Source organism: Bemisia tabaci, chromosome 9 (genome assembly GCF_918797505.1).
Source record: "Bemisia tabaci chromosome 9, PGI_BMITA_v3".
NCBI lineage: Eukaryota > Metazoa > Arthropoda > Insecta > Hemiptera > Aleyrodidae > Bemisia > Bemisia tabaci.
The window spans coordinates 37,786,438-37,809,753 of record NC_092801.1 but is presented as its reverse complement, the minus strand read 5'-3'; the positions used below and the strand labels follow the sequence as shown (position 1 = coordinate 37,809,753).

Below are 23,316 nucleotides of genomic sequence, written 5' to 3'. Positions count from 1 at the left end.
TCCCAGTGCTGGCATTGTCAGGGAAAATGACAAAAATGTCAGGGGATAATTGTTAATTTTCCTTCATTAACTTTCTAGAATGCACTTGACGTTTAGAGCAACAAGTTTTACCTGAAAACTATTTCAAATTATGTATTTTCGGCCTTATGGCTTACACTTGAAAAAAACCACATTTGATCTAGAGTCCAGACTCTTGAAAACATTAACAAGAGAAAATACTCTTGATTCAATCGGATTTTTGCTTGAATCAAAACGAAATCCACTTTAATTAAGAGGCTTGGTTCTTGATTTAAGCTAGATTCTGATTGAATCAAGAGCACTTTTTCTTGTCGATGTTTTTAAGAGTCTGGACTCTAGATCCAATGTGTTTTTTTTCCAGTGTATCTTCAATATTGTGAGTGTGAGGGAATTTTACTCAAATGTGTCCGGGAAATCCGGGAAATTTCAGGCAATTTCATTTCCTAAAGTTTGTGGTAACCCTGTAGTTTGGTTATGCCTGTGAGACAACTCCCCACGTCAATAATGACTTCACACCATTAACTAACGGCACTCAGTGCGCACCGCTCAGAGACAAGAGACCCTCCACTGGCCTCCTAGCGACAGGTGGAAGCTTTTACTTTCGGGGTTTCAACAATTCCTTATGGACAATTATGAGCGAGCAACAGTCATCACCCTATTTTCGGCTGTTGACTTACCTACATGGTCGATGATGAGCTTCGGATGACGTCATAAGCCAAACAACTTTCCCAAACGTCGGCCATTTTCGGCTTGTTTGCGAAACGAAACTGCCAACACGTTGTTGAACATCAACCATGTAGGTAAGTCAACAGTAGAATGCTGAAGTCCCGAAAGTAAAAGCTTCCACCATAGCCAAGTTACTAGTGGAGGGTCTCTTGTCTCTGGCACCGCTGCACCTACGTGTGCGTTGCGCATCACCGTAAACTCACCACTCACCGCAGACTCCCACCGGTGACATTGAGGCTTCTCCCCGCGACACGCCGGCCCTAATTTATCGGCTTCGATGACCGTTGATGTGGATGATTCGAGCCGAGCGCGACGTAAACATGGAATTAATTGAATTAAGTAAACAATCGATAGTCGGGTGATTGAGAACCGTGTGGGGAGAGAGTAACTCCCTACACCGGTCAAGTGAAGATAAATTACCATGCGTTGTGTCACAACACTCTTAGACGCGCCTGGTTGTACAGCACTATTGAACAGTGCAAATGGGCCTGCTTTCAGGGTGTCTACAAGTCCAGAATTTGAGGAAAGCCCGCAAATATCACTGAATTTTGAAGGTGATCCGAAATGCGAAATCCGAAGGCGTGATTGAAGGGCGGTCCGGAAGTACTGACTACGTGCGGAAATTCCGCAGGAAGGTTTTCTTCATCAGTGAAATTTTTTCGAGTCGCAGAAAAGCTGGTGGCATGTGTCTCCAAAGCGCGACAAATGAAAAACCCACACGCGGTTCTTGAGCCCATCTTCTTTGACGTGCCCCGAGAGTCTAGACTGCGCCCGAAATGACGCAACCCGCAGTACAAATTACGCACGATTACCGCGCATTAGGGCCGCATCTGCGCGAGCGCGACCCAAACAACAATCAGAAACAGACGTAGACCCAGACTCCAAGAGGTTAATGATTAATCACTTCTGGAACAATACGCTTTTGTGACTTGGAAGCAACGCATTGCACTTAGCCGGGCGAGTACCCATCTTTCGACGGAAGGCGGCGGAGGTTCCTCGTGAGCAGCAATTTTGAACCTGCGTCGCCTAATTTATAAAAAAGCTGGGAAATAAGGAAAGAACAGCGGTTATGTTTAGAATTTTGTTTTTGTTTTTATGGAAAAGTGGTGACACTGCACGCAATATTAATCAGACATTGTTCCAGCATGATAACCTTGTTTGTACATTTGGATTGCATTTTGCAAAAAGGAACCAGGAGCTTTGCAATGTTGGATTGTGCAACTTCATACATTGAAATATAACCATTGAAATCCTGAACTTTCCTCGAAAATACACGATTTATCCGGAGAAATTTGGCAACTCTCAAATGTTCATACGTCGTTTTTCCTTAGCACGGCAGTTCAGGACACCCTCTAATTGCGATCACAACGGATAAAATTTGAAATTTCGATCTTAGTGCGGCAACGCGACTTGTGCATCACTCGACCGTGGGCTGTATGCGCAACCATTGTTCCAACTCTATTACAGGGATGTGACAGGGTGTGCCGCGAGTTCAGTGTGGGTCTCGCATTTGGGTTTTTCTATATTTTTCTAACACCCCTCTGATCGTCGCTCCTCTGACGCACGGCCGTATTTTAGTTTCTGCGTGAGCTATGCTTCACTTACTAATCCATGCTTTCTAGGGCTCATGCAGAAATCGAGATATGGGCGTTAGCTCAGGTGTTCGAATGTAAAACAAAAGGCGGTGTGACAGGTAACACGTGTCGTCTATCAACCATCGGTGCCACCGTTCGTTGCCTCAACTCCGAGTCCGCGTGAGTGTTTTATCCATAAATTAAGGACCCTTGTACATGGAGGAGTCGTCGCTTACGCTTGTGTCATGTTGAGGATGGGGGCCGTTAATGAAGACGGCTTCTAATTTAATTGCTGATGATGAGATACATGCTCGAGGGGTGCAAAATGTAAGCCCCTCCCCGATGGTAACGTTGCATGGTGTCAACGATCGTTGACGTTGTGCTCAGGCAGTAAAACGAAAAAATGGGCCTTAAGCATGGTGTCAACGATCACGGTGTCAACAAACAGAAAAATCAATTATTTAAAAAGTACCAGACTAGGTCAACGGTTAACATAAAATTTAAAAACCAACTAGTCAGAGAAAAATTTCTCTGACTTGGATCCATGCACTCAGAATACCAGGTGATCAAAATAGCAACTGAGGAAGCGTGAATTTCGCGCAGGGATTTTTAACAGCCGAGTGTTGTTATTTTCTCAACGTTGTTTAAGAACAACAGACGCGCGAAAGCATGCATCACTCAATTCACTCACGTGCATAGTATTTAGGCTGGAGCCGGGCGTGCATTGACCCATTATCCGGTCCATCAACTCGATTCTTTATTCGCGGCGTTCATCACAAATGATGAGCGGCCAAATGACCGGTAATGGTAATTACGACTCCTCAATCATCGGACGCGCCTCCCTCACCGGCGCACGGTGGATCGAGTCAATTAGAGAGGTCGGACATGAAATTTTTGACTGAAAATGCAAGTTCTGATGTTTCTTTCATCATATTTTAAACTTCAAGGGGTGGTTCTAGAAGAAAATTTTACGAGGAAACCAATGAAACCACTTTTAGAACCTGTAAGTCTTGTATAAACGGAGTTATAAGCGTTTGAAGTTTCCAAATTTTGTCCGAGCTCTCTCTTTGCCTCGATCCATTGTGCGGCGCAGGGCACGGCCATTCCGAGGAGGAAACGAAATAAGTGCGGGTGCATTATTAAACTGGGCGGCGTTGCCGAGTCGAACGAGAAAACGCATGATCTCATATGCATGGTATCGAGGTATGCTTGCGATCTGACAACGCTGGTAATGGGAATAAAATGGAGGCGGAGACAAGGCGTGGCCGGAAAAAGAGTTACCAAACGCGTGGTTTCAAGTTGGGGTGTCAAAACGAGTTGTTTGGACTTAGGTTCGAATTTTAGAATCAGTGTTAGTGCTCTAAAATATAAAAAGACAGGATATTTTCAGGGCTCCCATTAGTTCCGAACTAGTTCCGAATTCCGGAACTTATGAGATGTTCCTGAATAATTCTCGGAAATTTTGACACTCTCGAGATGTTCCGGATTTTTTGCATTTTCGGGAACTTTTGAAAAACTCTTACAGGAATCCCAGAACTTTTGACGGTAATGGAGTGGAAGAAATTTGACGTATTTTTGCGAAACGGAACTATGTGTATTAAGACATGAGCCCTGAGACCCGTAAGAATATATACATAACAGGGCTCACGTCACAATGTACGTAGTTCCGTTTGACAGAAATACGTCCAATGAGGCAGTTCGGCTGGTGAGGGATTGGCTTAAAAGCTATTGCACTATATGTAAAATTTCACCAGAAAAACGATGAGCACAATAAAAAGTTTTGAAAAAAATTGCTAAGGGGAGAAAATGCGATTTTAAAATCGTGCCCCTCAAAAACGTTATTTGAATCCGGGCCGTGGCGCGAACGCCGATTTTTGACGTCACACCTCAGGTGACCACCCTTGGTTTATTCCGAGTTAGTCCGAACAATATGGCTGCTGCCCGGTTTGCTTATTTAGCGAAAGTTTCTATCTGTATATTACTATATTGTGATTTAGTGGTAAAATTTGACGAGAAATTTGTTGAAACATTTGGTTTCGTCCGAAATTAACTCTTTCTTGATGAAAAAAGGCGTTAAAGTTCGCGAAATTTATTCACCGGGCGTCCGCGAGTGAGCATCGGCTATCGGAAACGACGGGCTCGTAAACAAACGAAGATTGATAACAGGAAGGATCCAAACAACTCGGAATCTTTTGATTTTCTTTACCTTTAAACCATTTCTGACTTCTACAAAGCATCTGAAAATCAGTTTTATCGTATTTTACAATCTGGAGCTAGAGTCTATCGGCTCATTGTGATGTGTATTCAGAGTATTCTGAAACAGAAAGTCAGTTGTCATAAGTTCACACCCAGACATTCTTTTCTTGGATCATTCGCTTTTCATTTTCGCCTCAAATCAAGTGTTTTGTAGTTTCCTTATCTGAAGTATGTGGTTTTGAATTCATACAAGAGTTTGAAGTTCATCTGTTTTAGCATTAAAGCCTATTGAGCCCTCAAACTTTACCGATATGATTACAGTTCAAGGTTCCTCTGGTCCGTACCAAGTGATTAGGTACACATCAAAGATGTGTCCTATGGTTCTTCAAATTAACAGTTCAGAAGTAAATTAGAGACTACAGTAACTTAATCCACTCCTGCCCTTTCCTTCAGTGTTTGTTCGTGTCTGTTCTTTATGCGTTACCACTCTAGTGCATACACCGGTAATGTAGGTTAGATAGGTATTATCGCATATTTTCTACTAGCAGTACCTTCTCTTAAGCGTTCTAATTTAGCAAAGAAATTCCACCAGTTGCAGAAAATTGTGTGCGTAATGAATAAGTGAATATGAATACCTCCTTTTGGTTACTCAAAGTTTCTCAGATCCGTCTTAAGGAGGTTTCGCATGTAGGTGCATGATCAGTTTTGCCAGATGAAATTACTGCTCTAGCAGCTTCAAATTTATACTTTGATCTCTGATTCACTAATAAATGACACTTTATGGTGTCATTTATATTTAATCAGTTCAAAGCTAATGCGACAATAAATCATCAAAGGTCCGATTGAGGAAGAAATTTTCCGGTGAGTGCCACGGCTGAATCAACATTCCAACTAGACTTGCGAAGGTATCAACCAGGAAATGGTCATCTGTCTGGAAGTGAAATTTTTTTCATTGCATCATACAGTTTAACAGGTAAGATAATTATAATTACTGAGGTACTATCAGGTTAAATACACAAGTTTAGTGTAACATTTAGATTTAAGTATGTTTAACTTTGTGGATAATGATTAATGAAAAAGCGTGGAAAAGTAGTGGCATGGCTAATCTGAGAAAGTACTTACCTAGATTCACTAAGTTTTAGTCTGATTGCTTCTCTTGATGTCCTAATGGAAAAATTATTCGACAAAATTTCTGAAATGTGTGCGATATTTATATCTTCTACATGCCGAAAATTTTGTGAATATGTAGAGCGTTAAGTCAACTTGTTTTCCATTTAAAATCTAAACTGAAAGTAGAAGTTTTGAACACCGTAGTCAATACGTAATTGAGGCACTGGATGCAAAAAGGCCCTTTCTCGGTTGCAGTGTTTGAGAGTCACCTCTAATATTTCATTCTTTGAAAGGAAAGTGAATGCATCAAGTGAACTAGTTGACTCTCAATCAGAAATACCATGAATAGTAGGATAATCATCTCATAATTGTCTCTTATATATGAAAATAAAAACTCTGAAAGTTATCTGAGAAAGCACTTGAGATCGATTTCCATATTCTTAGATGAAGCCTGCGTTTAAAATCACAATATTTCAAATTTTCCATAGTGCTTAAGGCCTGCAGCACAACCTTATCTTTCAAGGCAGGAAAAACACCATGGAACCTCCATCATTGCCAACTTCCAGCTTAAGGCTTTCAGATTACTTCATCCGTGTCTCAGTGGAGAGAAGCTGTAGGATTAAGGTGATTCGATGGACGCCATATTTTGTGTCAGAACGGCATGCGATATATCGCATCAATTGGTTCCATATTTTCAGCTACTCGTCATTTTTCTCCTATTTTGAGATCGCAATTTTGTTGTCAGGAGTCTAAAGCACTCACTTACCAATTTTAACAAAGAAATTCAACGTATTAAAGGCGTGGTTTTTTCAGAGAGAAAATATCGCATTCGAGTGCAGTTTCGATATCAGTATCGAATGCGATGTTTTCTCTCAGAAAAAACCACGCCTTTATTACGTTGAATTTCTTTGTTAAAATTGGTAAGTGAGTGCTTTAGACTCCTGACAACAGAAGCGCGATCTCAAAATAGGAGAAAAATGACGAGTAGCTGAAAATATGGAACCAATTGATGCGATATATCGCATGCCGTTCTGACACAAAATATGGCGTCCATCGAATCACCTTAACTCATTCCCACGATTTCGTTACTTCACCTTCATTTCATGTTGTACTCCTCTTCAAGTATATGACTGCAGATGAGCAGATTTAGAAATTTTTAATGCACTCCGCATCTAAGAAATGAAAGAGCCTTAATAGAATTCTCACTTACCATATAGGTATCACTTCCTCATGAGTCTGTTTGGGTTGATACCTTCGCAAGTCTAGTTGGAATGTTGATTCAGCCGTGGCACTCACCGGAAAATTTCTTCCTCAATCGGACCTTTGATGATTTATTGTCGCATTAGCTTTGAACTGATTAAATATAAATGACACCATAAAGTGTCATTTATTAGTGAATCAGAGATCAAAGTATAAATTTGAAGCTGCTAGAGCAGTAATTTCATCTGGCAAAACTGATCATGCACCTACATGCGAAACCTCCTTAAGACGGATCTGAGAAACTTTGAGTAACCAAAAGGAGGTATTCATATTCACTTATTCATTACGCACACAATTTTCTGCAACTGGTGGAATTTCTTTGCTAAATTAGAACGCTTAAGAGAAGGTACTGCTAGTAGAAAATATGCGATAATACCTATCTAACCTACATTACCGGTGTATGCACTAGAGTGGTAACGCATAAAGAACAGACACGAACAAACACTGAAGGAAAGGGCAGGAGTGGATTAAGTTACTGTAGTCTCTAATTTACTTCTGAACTGTTAATTTGAAGAACCATAGGACACATCTTTGATGTGTACCTAATCACTTGGTACGGACCAGAGGAACCTTGAACTGTAATCATATCGGTAAAGTTTGAGGGCTCAATAGGCTTTAATGCTAAAACAGATGAACTTCAAACTCTTGTATGAATTCAAAACCACATACTTCAGATAAGGAAACTACAAAACACTTGATTTGAGGCGAAAATGAAAAGCGAATGATCCAAGAAAAGAATGTCTGGGTGTGAACTTATGACAACTGACTTTCTGTTTCAGAATACTCTGAATACACATCACAATGAGCCGATAGACTCTAGCTCCAGATTGTAAAATACGATAAAACTGATTTTCAGATGCTTTGTAGAAGTCAGAAATGGTTTAAAGGTAAAGAAAATCAAAAGATTCCGAGTTGTTTGGATCCTTCCTGTTATCAATCTTCGTTTGTTTACGAGCCCGTCGTTTCCGATAGCCGATGCTCACTCGCGGACGCCCGGTGAATAAATTTCGCGAACTTTAACGCCTTTTTTCATCAAGAAAGAGTTAATTTCGGACGAAACCAAATGTTTCAACAAATTTCTCGTCAAATTTTACCACTAAATCACAATATAGTAATATACAGATAGAAACTTTCGCTAAATAAGCAAACCGGGCAGCAGCCATATTGTTCGGACTAACTCGGAATAAACCAAGGGTCGTCACCACCTGAGGTGTGACGTCAGTTCTCAGCCCGCGCGATTCAAACAGCGTTTCAGAGACCTTCAATTTTTGGCATTTTTGAAGTAAGATTTCTCAGGCCAGAGGGCTCAAAAAAAATCTGAAAAAAATTCTGTATACTCATTTCACCAAGGACTTTCATAATATGTAATAAAAAAATTCAGCCGAACTGGCTCATTGGAACAAAAAAGTTCCGAATCCCGGAACTTTTAACGGACATGGAATGGGAGCACTGGATATTTTATGACTGAGTGTTTAGTGTAGAGAATTTTTGGAATAAGATCCAATTATGTAATTTTACCAGAGAACCACCTTATCAAACAGCGAAGACTATTGGACGTATTTCTGTCAAACAGAACCATGTGCATTATGGCGTGAGCCCTTTTATGCATATATTCATATTGGTCTCAGGGCTCATGATGTCTTAAAGCACATAGTTCGTTTGGCAGAAATACGTCCAATTTCGTGAACTTGTGATATTTGTTTTCCATGTATCTGGAAGAAACCTCAATTTACTTTAAATCAACGGGCAAATAGAAAAAAAATTGAAGTTTTCGAACTCAGCGCTAGAAATTATGAAGCGCAAATAATGATAATTTGTCCTAATATCGATGGCCAAACTGCGAAACCACGTACCTCCATTGCGGTTTTTCAAAATTTCCGCTCCTATTTTATTTTTCGAAGAGGAACAAGCAAGCTTTATATTTTGAAATCCACACAGATTATTCTGCTAACCAAGATGAAAAATCAAGACAGTTTTTACGAAACTTTGTAGACTAGTTTTGTGAAGAAAAAAGAAAGTATGACAGGAATTCCGCAACGTCGCGAACTGAGATACATGGTTTCGCACTTAGGTCATCGATATGTTCTACATTTCGATTGTTTCAACAACCTCGTGTTCCTTTCACCGATGAATTCTCTCATTACAAGTGAATTTTTCCAACAGAATTTTCCAATTTCACAACTTTTTCAAGAGTCTTACCACTTCTTTATGTGATTTTTTGACAAAATAAAAACTTTCAGCACGACCATGAACTTTCATTTCATGGCGTGTGCTCGAGCTGTCAAAATACGCCTCTGTGTCCACAACTTTTGATTACTTTCTACCTTTCATTCTGCATTTATTTTTGTATCGGCTTGAGCTTATAGCGTGTTTTAATTTAATTTCTCGTTTGTTTTGTTTTGTGCAGGTCTGGACTGTCTGACAGCCTCCAATCTCCTGGACATGCTTGACAACGGTGTTGTCTTGTGCCGGTTAGCTCGAGTCATTCAAGAAAAGATGCAGGAAGCAGCTCATCACGGCGCCTGCAAAAAGGTGAGCAGGCAACTCATTCTACACATGACGTCCTCCGTCTTCTTTCACGATCACTCTATCAGAACTTCGCGTGGTTCCTAATTTGCCTCAACAAGAGCGGTATGAAACATGGCATCGCAAAACTGCCGTGCTAAGGAAGAATGCCGTATGAACATTCGAGAGTTGCTAAATTTCCCTTGATAAAACATGTATTTTTGACAACATGTATGTATACTTTTCCTTGTTTTCAGATATTTTAGATTAAATTGCGTACAAAATTGTCTGAAAATTTTGGAATGTAATGTTCACAATTTGCCCAGTAAATTTGGTTTTTATCGGAAGAAACTTGGCAACGTCTGAAGGCTCATACGGCGTTCTTCCTTAGCAGCGGGGCGATTATTGAAATGACTAAGCATATGCTTAGTCGATGGCGCGACACGACAGAGCGGCGACATACAGTCGATAGCGTTTCAATAATCGCCCCGCAGGGCAGATAAGCTTATCAGCTTTCTCTATGAGATGACTCTACTTATTTTATACGAAGATTTTGCCATCACCCAGTCGAAAATTTCTAAATTTCTGGGATTTTTGCTAGAACTCCTGAGTGACTCTCGGGAAAACACGCCACAATATGTGAAAACAGCAAAAGCGGATCCAGAGGGGGCGCTGGGGGCGTACGCCTTCCCCCGTTCTTCCAAAAGAAGGGAGGAAAATATGGGAAGGAAGAAAGAAGGAAGGAACGGAGGAAAGGAGAAGGAAGAATGCTCATATCTGTTAATTATTCATGATGAAACTGCCTCAAACTATATATTAAATGTTAGAGATCTCGAAAACTTTCTGTGAATAGCCTCCTGGACCCCCGCTCTGTCCCTTTGGTTCGAAACGTCTGAATCCACGTATCTGACAACATGATTTCACCAATCTTGTTGTGGAAAACACTCTTCGAGTGCAAATAAGAGAAATTAAACGATTTACAGGATACCCCTGGATAGTAGTCTCGAAGTTATTTCAAAGTATTCGCCAATTAGTACCTAAGACTACAAAAATATTTAAATATTTCAAAATTTTGAAAAGATCTGTTAAAATTCAGCTATCATCAATCCATTGATTGACTACAGATCCATTCTCATTATAGTTGTAAAGTCAGCTCTAAAAATTAAGTGCAAGTGGCAATATTGCGTGACCACAATCTGTGCGGCTCAATTTATTTCTCTGCTTTTTTCCCCGCCAATATGTTCATGAATAATCGATTCAATATTCTTTTCGCAGCCAATTCCAGTTATTTCTGGTCGCTGTTTCGAATCCGCCGCTAGGAGAAGCTTCTTCGCCCGTGATAACATGGACAAATTCATCCAATTTTGTCGGAAACTTGGAGTTCACCAACACTTACTTTTCGAAAGTGAAGACTTAGGTAGGCTTTAGACATAACTTTTTCCGGAATGTTCTATAGTTTTACCTAACACATTCAGGGGTGGATTTAGGGGGTGGCCACATGGGCCGCAACCCATGGCGGCAAATTTTTCAATTTTTTTTAAATGCGGTATGAAAAAAAAATTCTGACCTACGGCAGTGAAGTGTGGCCCATGAAAGAGCGTACCAAAAAGATTCTTAAGGCAACTGAGATGGATTTCTGGCGAAGATCAGCCGGAATCTCGAGGAGAGATCACGTAAGGAACGAAAGAGTCCGTGAGATCATGAACGCCGAGCAGAACATCGTGCATGAAATTATGACCAAACAGCTTGTCTGGTATGGTCATGTTCAACGAATGGCGGATGATAGGTTGCCTAAGAAGGTGCTAGATTGGGTTCCTCCTGGGAGAAGGCGTAGGGGACGCCCAGCAAAATCGTGGATTGGTGGCATTCAAGATGAAATCACAAGATGCCATCTACCAGATGACCTCTGGATCGATAGGCAAGGATGGCGATTAGGTGTCGCAGAGCGCCCGAGCGCGCTGTAAAGCGACTGGAGTGTATGTATGAAAAAAAAATCGGATTTAGTAAAAAAAATTACAAACGAGATAAGGCGACAAAATCTCTCATTTCCCGAGAGTACAGCAATTTCTAATTCGTTCGTCTTTCGGTGATACAAGAGACAGCACCTTTCATTAGTCTATAGTTGAGAGAGAAACCAAACACGTAATTTAGCCCAGAACAGCACGGTGCAGGGAGCAATGATGACGAGGACTTGAGATGTAAAGGAGATGCCCTCGGCGCGGCGTTCGGCATGAAACACATTAGCGCCTGCAAGACTGTATGAATACTTCACAGATTGCGTCAAACGCAGTGCGGTCAACAGCGGTCGGCGTGAAACGCATAGCGCCTACGAGCCTGTAGGAATACTGCACGCATTGCGCCAAGGTCGACTATTAAGGTGTTCTGTCCCTCGATCCTTTTCCATAGGTTTAAAGGACATAACAATCGATCAATCGCAAAGCACGCCACGCCACTGTCAAAAACAGCCTATTGACGGTGAAACTCTTAAACTTTGTTTTTCGTTTGCGGTGTTTTAAAATCTTTGGTTTTTTTAAAGGAGAAAAAACCAGCATCATTCTTTGAAGTTTTCACAGAATTTTCTTCGCACAGTGCAGAAAAATCAAGGCAGTTTTAAGAATTGTCATTGAGTAGTTTTCAATTTTTAAAAAATAGAGTATGGAAGGAAGTACGCATCTGCAAACTGATATGCGTGGTTTGTGAGCTTCATTCGTTGTCTGTCTGTATCATTAATTTCTGTATGCGTGCAGATAGGTATTTCTGTACACGAGGCAGATATAAAGTTTCCTTATTGCCAAATGTAGGCTAATTGACTGTACTGCCATGCCAAGGAAAAACGCCGTATGAGCCTCCAGGCGTTGTCAAATTTCGATCGATAATACATGAATTTCCATGTAGACTTATATGAATATTCTTCCTCCAATTTTTCAGCTAATATTGTTCGCAATTTCACCTAAAGTTCCTGAAAATTTCAAGGAAAAATATTCATGACTTTCCACAAAAATGAACATTTTATTGAAGGAAATTCGGCAACTCCCGAATGTTCATACGGCGTTCTTCCTTAGCACGGCAGTGTAAAAGACTACATTTTGCTCTAAACTGACCGTAATATTCTCTAAATTATTTCACTTGCCGTTAAGTTTGTGTCTCAGTCGGCTCGAGCAATGAGTCGATTGACTCACAACTCCTCTTCAAACCGGGAACAGATACCTAATCATTATTTTATGAATGCATGCTCTTAATTGCATTGAAAACTCGGCCGAAAAAGCCTCCGCCTAAGATGTTACAAGGGCCAATGCCCAAAATGCAAATTAAACTTACTCTGTTTTATTTTGTGGTGCAAATATTTTTACAGTTCTGCACGCGAATCCGAGGAATGTGTTACTTTGCCTGATGGAAGTAGCCAGAATAGCATCACTTTACAATGTCGAACCACCGGGGCTGGTTCAGTTGGAGAGAGAAATCGCCGAAGAGGAATCACAACACGATTCCGGACTGGGGATGACGGCTTGGCACTACGACAGTAAAACACTCAGGCACAGCAGGTGAGTGAACCTCAGTTCGTGCCTCTTCATGCACATTTTTGATTTTTTCGTCGAATCAGAACCGGGTGTAAGAGAGCTTTGATGCTGGAAAACTTGAAATTGAGGTTTTTTTACCACTACTTGAAGTGTGCATTGCTGATTTGTTCCAAGAGAGGATTGCTGATTTAACAATTGAATCAGTGAGAACGAAAACACACCAACTTGGTAACTCGAAAACGCTCATTTTCCATTAAAGACATTTAATTTGCATAAAGGTCATTGAAGTTAGCGCATATGTTCCAACTTGGACCTTTAAAGTGTCAATAAGTGCTTGTCTTTCGGCAGCAAGTATCTTTTTCTTAAACTAACTTCTCCACCTATTCTGCAGTTTTGTGCGTATCTTGATTATTTTCATTTTTCCGAGTTGGTGTGTTTTCGTTCTCACTAATTCAATTCAGTAGTTAAAAAATATGCCCGACATGTTTCGAATGTACATTTTACAATTGGACGGAGTTAAACAGAAAGGAACCAAGCCACATCGGGATCGAACCGAGAAAAAGAGGTTTAAAGTTTGGCTCCTGCATAAGACTCAATGTTAAAGATAAACTTCAAGTTCAATTTCTGCAAAATTTGCTCCAACAAAAACTTTGAATTTTTGGCGATAGATAGTAGAGCAGTGGTTGAGTTCAAAACAACTCATAACTCAATTTTTTCCAAAATGTGGGTTGGTTCCATTCTGCTTAACTCAGTCCAATTGTGGGAAGCTATATTAATAGTGGGAATAGCATTTTTTAATTGTAAAATATACATTGAAACATGTCGGACTTATTTTTTAACAATTTAATTGTTTAATCAGCAATTTTATTTTTCCGTGATGGTGTAAACTTGTCATTAAAAAAGTGTTTTTTCTCGGATATTTTTCAATATTTTTCATGGATTTCTGAAATTTCATGAAATATTTCACGTGGAATTTCATGATTTTATTTTTCATGTAATTTTGCGACCCTACACGATGCTCCTAAGAGTCATGAGACTCTGCCGAAAGCTTGAGAATTTATTTGTTTTGATTTTGCCAACAGCTCGACGTCGGTTTTGGGCGGAGGCGGAGGTTGGGTGCATCGCGGTGTGAGCCCAGATCACTGCACCATAGGGAAAAGCGAGAAATTGCGACGAGCAACGAGCGAAACAGGACCCGCGCCGATTCTCAGGGGCGCAAGCGACGGAATCCCTAGTGACACGACAGAGGACGAATGGTCGCGCGGTTCCGCAGAGGACCCTGATTTCGACGATGAACAAGTCGGCATCAGTCTCCTAGATAGAAAGGTATTTTCATCGTGCTCATTTCACGTCTCATGTAGTGCACTGAGAAAAAGCTATGGCTTATAAACTGATTAGTAGTTCATGTGGAACACCACTAATAGTAGTAAAGGCAACGTAGTATAGGTTGCCCCCGCTAAAAATGATGAGTAGGCTATTCAGAATTCGCCGACTCACATGAGTAGAATTTCCTATTTATATGAGTAGAAATCCTACTCATATCACTAGAATATTCTACTCATAAGAGTAGAAAAGTTCAACTCATATGAATTCAATTTTTTTCATTTTTCAGAAGTGGTGTTTTTGACCAGGAGACACCGACATAGGTAAATTTGAAAAATAAGAACATTTTGTTCTTATAATTTTTTTGATGCGGTGACTAGTTTCTGAGATATCGGACACGATAGATAACGCTGAACTCATGTGAGTTGAAATCTCTAGTCATATGAGTTAAAATCTCTAGTCATATGAGTCGGCGAAAAGTGAATATTGAAATTCTGCTCTTATGAGTTGAATTTTACTCATATAAGTTGAAATTCTATTCATATGAGTTGAAATTCTATTCATATGAATTGAAATTTTATTCATATGACTTTGATTTTCTACTCATTTGTACTCACCATTTTTAGCAGGGGTTAGTTAATTTACGACGATCAGAAACCAGGCTATTTACGTCGGTGACCAGGAAACCTTAAATTTTTAAATTTAATTGCCTAAAGAGTTTTAAAATTTTGGTGACTACTTTTGGATCATATGCGCTTAAAGGATGGATGTTTTGAGGGAGGGAATTTTGAATTTTGATGCGTGTAGCATAGGTTTTTGGGCAAGGAAGCCTCGACATCGACCTTGGCCACTCCAAAATTCTTAACAGTGCACTGAAAAAAAAGGTTCAGTAAATTTTTTTAAACTGAATCCTAATTCTCTTTGATGGAAAGAAAATTGGTCGTGTGTGCGGAAATTTATTTTGAGTGAAATTAAAAGTCGTCTCATTCAAAGAAATTTAATTTTCTCTTAGGTCACAAGATTACTTTTCCTCTAGCCATACAGCTAGGAGGTGTACACATTACTTATCTGTACGTAATATCCAGAACCTTCTGCTAAATTTTCTTAAAAGGGCAAGATGTTTTGAGCGGCTCTCAATTATCATTCAACAAAAATTTAAGAAAAAATCCTTAGCTGCAAGTAGCTATTTTTATTCATCACACTCGCAACAGTCATAACCATAAATTCTGAAAAAAAGTAAAATTAAAACAAAATAATAAAAAAAATTATGAAACGCTAAAATTAATTGGAACGACACTTTTTCACTTATTTCAGGTCCAACAAGCCACAAAAGAAGTTCAAAGGCATTGTCACTGCTTGGGTAGCAAATGTGATAAACTAAAAGTCAATAAAGTTGGAGAGGGAAGGTATTCCATAGCTGGTCGAAATGTCTTTATCAGGGTAAGTATTCTAATTTTTCTCTCATCAATTCTCAGACTTCTTGACTCCTTTATGGACTAACTGCTACTCCTGAAATTCTTACAGTATTCTCATCATTTTTCTCAATAGAGACGATTTTTCTTCCCTTCCTCATCAAAACAATGTATTTCAGCCGAGCGAGAACTGAGCGAGTGTTTAGCGGCCACGAGTGCGGAAAAACGCCTTCATTTTTCCGTGTATACACTTTGCATGCCCTTGAAGCACGAATAGTTGCATTCCAGTGGCGTGGCGTGCTTTGCGATTTATCGATATTTCCCCCATGTGAAACTGTGGTAAATAATCGATTATTTAGGTGTTCGCTGCGAACACCCTGTTTATCGATACTTTTCCACAGATTTAAATGGCATAACAATCGATATATCGCAATTCACGCCACGCCAATGTTGCATTCAAGGCGTTACCAGCAACCTGTCATGCATCGCGCGTCCGATATTACCGGCCTACGGGATGTTAGTTTTGGCGCTCCTGTCTTGCTTGAGCTGGTGGATTCTTTTATTTTATATTAATTGAATTATGACTGGGTTTTTTTTCTGTTCACAGCTGCTGAAAGATACTCACATGATGGTACGTGTTGGAGGTGGGTGGGATACACTAGAGCATTTCTTGATGCGACACGACCCTTGCCAACAACTCTCGCGATCTGTAAGTCGCACCAACTCTCCAGTACCGCGGCACTGCACTCCTAAGAAGTACCTGCGTAGTAGCTAACCGCACACTTTGTTAGTACTTGTTTGCACTTCATTTTTTCACTTATTGACTCTGCTACGGGGCACAGAATTATTCGATGGTTATCTTTGAAACCCGAAATACTTTCAACAAAAGAAACCATTTTTACATTGCACAGAAATTAGGAACCAATGATTTCAGCACCTAGATCTTGCTTTTTTCAATGGGAACTATTATCTAAGTAGCGATGAACAGCTGAAATTCAGTCGTCAAAAGCATGATCACGATTTTATGTGCCCTTTTTCGCATTGTGTTAAATACACCAAGAGCTTTATTTATGTGGTGAACATTGTGGGACTTGACCAAAGTTTCAACAAATTTTATATGCTGTCGATAATTATTATTTTCTTCTGACAGCTTGCAGCATCCCTGGTAAAAATTGGCAGTAGAATCTGTGTTCCAAAATGCTATAGTCCTAAAGCCGGCTGTAAGATTTCCAATAGTTTCTGCAGCCGGCTGTACAATTTCTTATAACCTTTCATAGCCGATGGCGACTAAGCAGCAGCCAGACGATAAAGTTTATGATAAACGTTACTAAATACGGATACTAGGACTTAGTTAGTCTTTGGACTACCGCTCTCTTTTTGTGCTGTAGTATCTTGATTTATTTTGCAAGGAAAGCTCCGTACTTTTGAAGGATGCCTGTCATTCTTAATATGTTGGAGTGCCTTCAATTTCTTATGATACTGTGCAATACCTCTGGTGTGAAACAGTTGCTTCAGACGCCGTGACACGCTGCAGCGCGGCGGGCGAGCAGAGAGCGCGAAACGCGCATTGGCGCCTACAAACCTAACAGGGATACTTCACGCATTGCGCAATGCGTGAAGTATCCCTGTTAGGTTTGTAGGCGCCAGTGCGTCGCCGCTCCGCTTTGTGTTAGGCTCTAATATTTAATCTCGCGGAGTCAGCGTTTTTCAACTCATGATTTTGAAATGTTTGCACACTCTGTATGGACTATCCTCATTTTAATTGATGAAAAAAAAGTATGTTTTAAAGGAAAATACATTGTGTGTTTTGTAAATATTAAGGTAGTTCCGTATCAAACTTAATTATTTCCAAAGCACACGAATTTCTACACAATTTCTTATAGCCTTTTATAGCCAATGGCGATAAAGTGTAAAGCCCGGCGATAGGAACTATAGCCCGACTGAATACTTTTTATAGTTTCGTATAGTCCGGCCAAATGATTTGCTCCGCTTTCTACAGCCAGTTGTATGATTTTCAATAGCCTTCTTTAGTCGGCTTTAAGAACTCCTATGGTATTTTGAAACGCAGCCCCTATCGTCAATTTTTACCAGGGTAACTAAAATGTTGCTCCGTATTTTTGTTAATTTTTCAAATATCCTAACGGATGTTTCAAAATGTCATGTACTGAAAATACCCATTTCTTGCCCCTTTCAATTTTTGGTTGAAAATATTAAAAAACCGCATTCTTTCGGAGCAGATAAAAAATCGTTGTCATGATCAATGTGTTTTTGAAACTGCAACTACACGTGCATTTTCCGCAGCACGTGACTTTTAAATACATTCATGTTTTCTCCTAACTAACGAGACATGTTTTCTGATCATGCTTCTTCTTCTAGGCTTTTTCAGCACGAATGATTTTTGTTCTTAAATAATTTCTGAAGTGTATGAAACACTTTTTATTTAATTTTCATTTCAGTGTCAGTATTGACTTACTGAAAAGAAAAAAAAAAACACGAAAACTTCGCAACCTGTTCATGTGTAGGCACGTATTCCAAATATAATAACTTTAATGGGTGGTTTCACGATAACTGGAATAGTTTTGTCGCCGTAACAGACAAAACATTTTTCGGTCATATTTTTAGTAGTATTGATAAGCACTCGAATTGTTTTCATTAATCTACACAGGGTTACGTGTTATAACGCTTTTCTACTATTTATCGCTCTACTTTTCAATTTTAATATATAAATGGCCGAAAATGTGCTGTCTGTTACGCTGACTTTTTACCGCGTAACAGACAGCACATTTTCCGAATTTATATAATATTAACTGAGAAGAAGAGTAATAAATCATTAGAAAACGTTATAAAACGTAGCCCTTTGAAGATTAATGCGAGGAAATTTGAGTAATTATCATTACTACAAAAATATGACCGAAAAATGTGTTGTCTGTTACGGCGACAAAACTATTCCAGTTTTCGTGAAACCACCCTAATACTGGTATATCCTTCGTCAACTAATCCAAGTTGTATCGATTTTTTTTACAGGTCAGTTTTCGTGAAAAAACACGAACCACAAGGATCAGCAAAAGGAAATCATTTTGCCAATAAATGACGTTCCCTCAACCAAACTTAAACGGACCTTGCCGTTCATTTCTTAGAGGTACTTCGGCTGCCAGGTTCGAGAATTGTATTTTTGTAAATAATCTCTATGTACAATATTTGTTACATAAGCTACCCGAGGAGGGGAAATAATTTAATGTTCCATGCAGTCAAAAAACATTTTACCGTACGTATCTTGCAAGCGATTTCAACGATAATGGTTGTGTGAAATGTGTTCTTTACACTTCCTACTCCAGCAGATTTCGAAATTTGCATCAATAAGTAATGAGAGCAAATTTTAAATTTTCTCGATCTTGGATCATTTCGTCTCGGAGCTGTTACTTGCCGTCCAAATGAAAGAAAAATGCATTCTATCTATTAGTAGATAATTTTAAATTTTCAAAACATTTATTGAATGGAACCTATACGTTTTGATACCGTAATTTATTTTTACATGTTCTGCTTTTTCAGAGCTCATCATGATTACTATGTGACTTTAATTTAAAAAAAAATAATAATAATATTATTTAGTGATAACACCCGAAGCTTCGATCAATTTTTCTGAAATCACTATGCGCCTCTATATTTTGAGTCACTTCAAAAATGAACTCCATCAGCAATAAATTTCTTTCAAACTGAGAACTTTCAGGATAATAGCGATGGCTGACGTTGAAAAATACCCAACTATCTCAAATTTTAACTCTGTAAATCTCTGTTCACATGATTTTTTTAAAAGGAAAACCAACCAACAGTCTCTATTCTAACTTCCTGTAAATTCCCCTCATTCATTTCAGGAAAATCACGCAAGTTGGGGCGAAATATTATGATTAGTCCTCCCTTAAGAAAATGAAACCTAATCAAAGATTCTTAAAATTTGTAATTGAGGTACCTATCCCAGAGGTTAAGAAACTTCCTGATCAGGCTATCATGATCGCTAGATCGGAAACGAAAAGATGGAGGCCTGTGAACATGGAAAAGGCCACCGCGCAGTAGCGTTAAAACCGCACTATTCTTCAAATAGCGCCATAAAATTCGCAAGTTTTTCAAAGGAATTCGGTAATTTTTGCGTGTATTTCACGAAATCATGGTAATTTTCAAGAAAGACCGGGGGGGGGGGAAGATATAGCTATGAAGATTTTGGGGGAAAGAAGAGATTTTTATTCAATGAAAGATCAGTTTAAAGAATTGGAAAACAAGAACTTTCTTTGTCCCCGAGGTACGCGCATTTTTCACATTGAGCCATCACGCACAGCGAAAGAAATGGGATAAAAAGGCTCATGAATCATGTATAACACTTCTGTTAATTGCAAAATGTAAATTTTCGGTGCAAAATTTCAGTGGATCAGCTGTCAGTATTACTTTCTGCTAAATTTTAGAGTCTCTGCAGGCCAGAGATTCAAATCTGGTGCTTTTAGTCATTAATCAAATAAATTATCAGGATTTCTTTTTTCCTTTTATTTATTCTGTAAATGTGAATACACAGGAGTGTCAATGATAATTTACCTTTCCAATTTTTAACTTCTTTAATCTCCCTTACCCATGATAAGTTTTTCTCATGAAATGCTTTCGAATTAAAAGCAGTCCTACTACGTACTTATCTTTCTAACAGATTTAGATTAAGTGATTAAGTATGTACTGTAGGTATTTTAATTTAAAAAAAAAAAAATTATTTTCTCATTATTTTCACAGTTTTTCACATTTGAATATCAAAAATTAAAAAGACAAGGTGGTATACTTCCTAGAAGGATTTACTATTTAAAATTTTATGGAAGCCGTTTTTCTGTTTCATAGTTTATGTGTGCTAAGTAGGTATATATTTTTTTTAAATTTGGTTAACAATTTTCAAATACTATCCAAATTTTTTCAAGGAGTCTCTCTGCTAAGTCCCCCATATGTGTACTGTAGAATTACTTTAAATTTCTCACGGAAAATTGAACTTCTTTTTTTACTTTTAAATTGCCTTTGTTCAGATTATTATTTTCACTTTTTACAGAATTTGCAGCCATTATTTTTGTAGTTTTACTGCTAAGCAAATCAATACAGCCGTCCTGTCACTCGACCGTGCTCTTTCCTTACTTTTCTGCTTCAAATATTTTGTTCATTTCATGTTTGTCCTATCGTTGAATTCAACGCTTGATTACCCGATTCGCAAATTCAAAACTGTGAAATGTAAGATTTTGCATTTTCATAAAGAAATTCACCGGTCGTGACCATTGCGATTGGGCATCGCTGGAAACGAAAAATAGAAATTACTTTTGTGCCTTTTTCTTTTGCAGAAAAATTTACTGAGTGTTGTGATACTAGTTCCATTACTATGACCCAATGCTTACCTAAATTGAAAAAAAAGAAAGGCTCTCGAACTGTTTGCAAAATATATGAAATTTGTTGTAAGTTGTCTGTTAAATTTGTAATTTTAAAAATTTGTTTGTCGTTTCAAGTTTCATAGTTACGAATACATCTGGGTGTCCGCCTAAATATTTTTCAGATGTTCATAATTTTATTCTTTTTAATCATGTTAATTTGTGATTATTAATTTTTACTTAGATGTTTATTTGGACTGCGTCAGTTGATAAACAAGAACCCTCTTTTCCCTGTAAAGTAGGCATGTAAGATTATCCAATTTCACCTCTGAAAAGATCCATTTGGGTATCGATTATTATATCGGTAAACTGCACCATGATTTTATCATGATAACCCTTGCATACTCACCAAACTTTCTCCCTAATGTAATCGTAGATAATTTTACTATGCCGTCTTAAAATATCCCTTAATGTGTACGGCATCCCTCACTTTAGTAAAAAAGTAAAACTTAGGGCAATGCTATGATTCTAAACATTAATCTACTAATAATGCGATGAACAAATAGAGGTAAAATTCACTGTGTCCTTTTCTCAAATTTATTTTTTGACCTAGCATTATGCAAAATTTAGTGTTTAATTATCAAATAAATGTTGATTATTAATTTTAAAAGTTTTTTTTTTTTTTTTATTTTGTTCGTACTGTCGCCCCCCATCATAATTTTTAGTCTCGTTAATGTAATGATAAGAGATTTATGAACCCGAACAGAAAATGAAAGATACAATGCTTGAGAAGTACCAATAAATATGAGGAACTATCACACGTGTTGTGCAATCGAGTCCTTTGATGATAGAAGTCAACGGAAAATAAGAGTTGAAATCGTCATCTCCCGACAAAAGTATCGCAAGCGCTATGCGACGTTTCAAAATGTACGCTGCCATTTTATTTTTTTACAGAGACATTTTTCAACGAAACTGTCCGAAAATTTCACTGAATTTTCTTTTCGCAGCCGATGAAATTCAGTGAAATTTCCGAACAATTTCGTTGAAAAATTTCCCTGTAAAAAAATAAAATGGCGCCGGAAATTTTGAAACGTCACATGGCGCTCGTGATTGTGGCTGGAAGGTGAAAAAATATTTTACAATAAAAATATCCTTTTCAGAAAGTCCTAAGATCGTCAGAATATCTCTTTGATTCCTCATAATTCGGGAAACATTTTCAATTTCAGTGGAAGGGCATTGAGGTTTTAAAAGGAAAAAAAAAAAAAAAAAAAAAAAAAAAAAAAAACCAGTATAATTTTTGATGGTCCCGAATCGAATTGTTTAGAATGATTACTACGCCAACGACGATAACTTCATTGAGTAGTCTTTCAGACGTTTTTACTGTTAATTTTACTCTTTAGACAGTGCACAATGGCTGTTTTATCAACATTTTTCTGCACCATTGGACTAGGCGAAAAAATATCCTTCAATGAGAGACGATGCGACTTTTTATACATCAACTATCGCCGATCGTGTTGCATAGTTCCCTTTTGAAGGCGCCTAATCGGTCTGAAGTGACTTTCTTTTGCCACGAACATGCAGGTAAACGAATCTCCTTCAATATCATGCAATGGGACTCGTCATACACCAACTGGACTACATTTTGCAATTTGGAAGTATAAATTCTAGCCCGGTTTAAGAACAACGTATGTGCCATTAGTTTCCATATGCACATAAGTGTTTTGCCAGAATTTATAGTTCCAAATTTCAAAATGCAGTCCAACTATCGTCCCTCATACTGCATAGGTATACGTTTGAAAGCGCTTTTCCACGGATTTTGCCAAATCAAGTTTCCACCGTTTTGACTTGCGCAATTCATGTGTACCTACCCAAAACCGACAAAGTTCCAACTCAGGCAAAACATGCTTCCACTAAGTTAAAATTGAGTAAAGAGAATGAGGAACTACGGAACCAGCAAAAACTCGACTAGATGTGATTTTTAAATGTTTGTACCAATTTGAGAAACTCGGCAACATTTCGAATTCAGCTTTCAAACGTATACAGTTCGAATTTTCTCTATTCCTTCCTGAAAAATAGAGAGTTAAAGCATTCTTTCACTTCTTTGTGCTACTCATCAAGTAGAACACACATCTTTGACATTATTCAGAATTTGCCCTAGAAATTTTGCGCAATATTGGTAACGAAGTCGCGGTGGTTTTGAAACATGGCAATTCAAGAAAATGTCATCGCCGATATTGATATTGGCGCAGTGTCAGCAAGCTCTGTTACGTCCTGATTGGAAACTTCTTACGCCAGT

The 23,316-nt window shown here is 38.6% G+C and overlaps 1 protein-coding gene across 8 annotated transcripts in view; it reads left to right on the top strand.

Moving 5' to 3' along the window:
• Positions 1 to 21,690, top strand: part of LOC109043926 (growth arrest-specific protein 2) — a 189,715-nt gene extending 168,025 nt beyond the window's left edge. For 7 of the 8 annotated variants that reach the window (XM_072304499.1, XM_072304502.1, XM_019061292.2 and 4 more), the window contains 7 exons: positions 9,292 to 9,416; positions 10,665 to 10,806; positions 12,742 to 12,931; positions 13,990 to 14,233; positions 15,545 to 15,670; positions 16,250 to 16,428; positions 18,667 to 21,690. In XM_072304499.1, coding sequence (XP_072160600.1) covers positions 9,292 to 9,416; positions 10,665 to 10,806; positions 12,742 to 12,931; positions 13,990 to 14,233; positions 15,545 to 15,670; positions 16,250 to 16,417 — 995 coding nt within the window. In that variant the 3' untranslated portion in view covers positions 16,418 to 16,428; positions 18,667 to 21,690. The remainder of the gene's footprint in view (positions 1 to 9,291; positions 9,417 to 10,664; positions 10,807 to 12,741; positions 12,932 to 13,989; positions 14,234 to 15,544; positions 15,671 to 16,249; positions 16,429 to 18,666) is intronic. The other variant, XM_072304500.1, reaches the window with a different exon arrangement.
• The last annotated feature ends 1,626 nt before the right edge of the window (positions 21,691 to 23,316 follow it).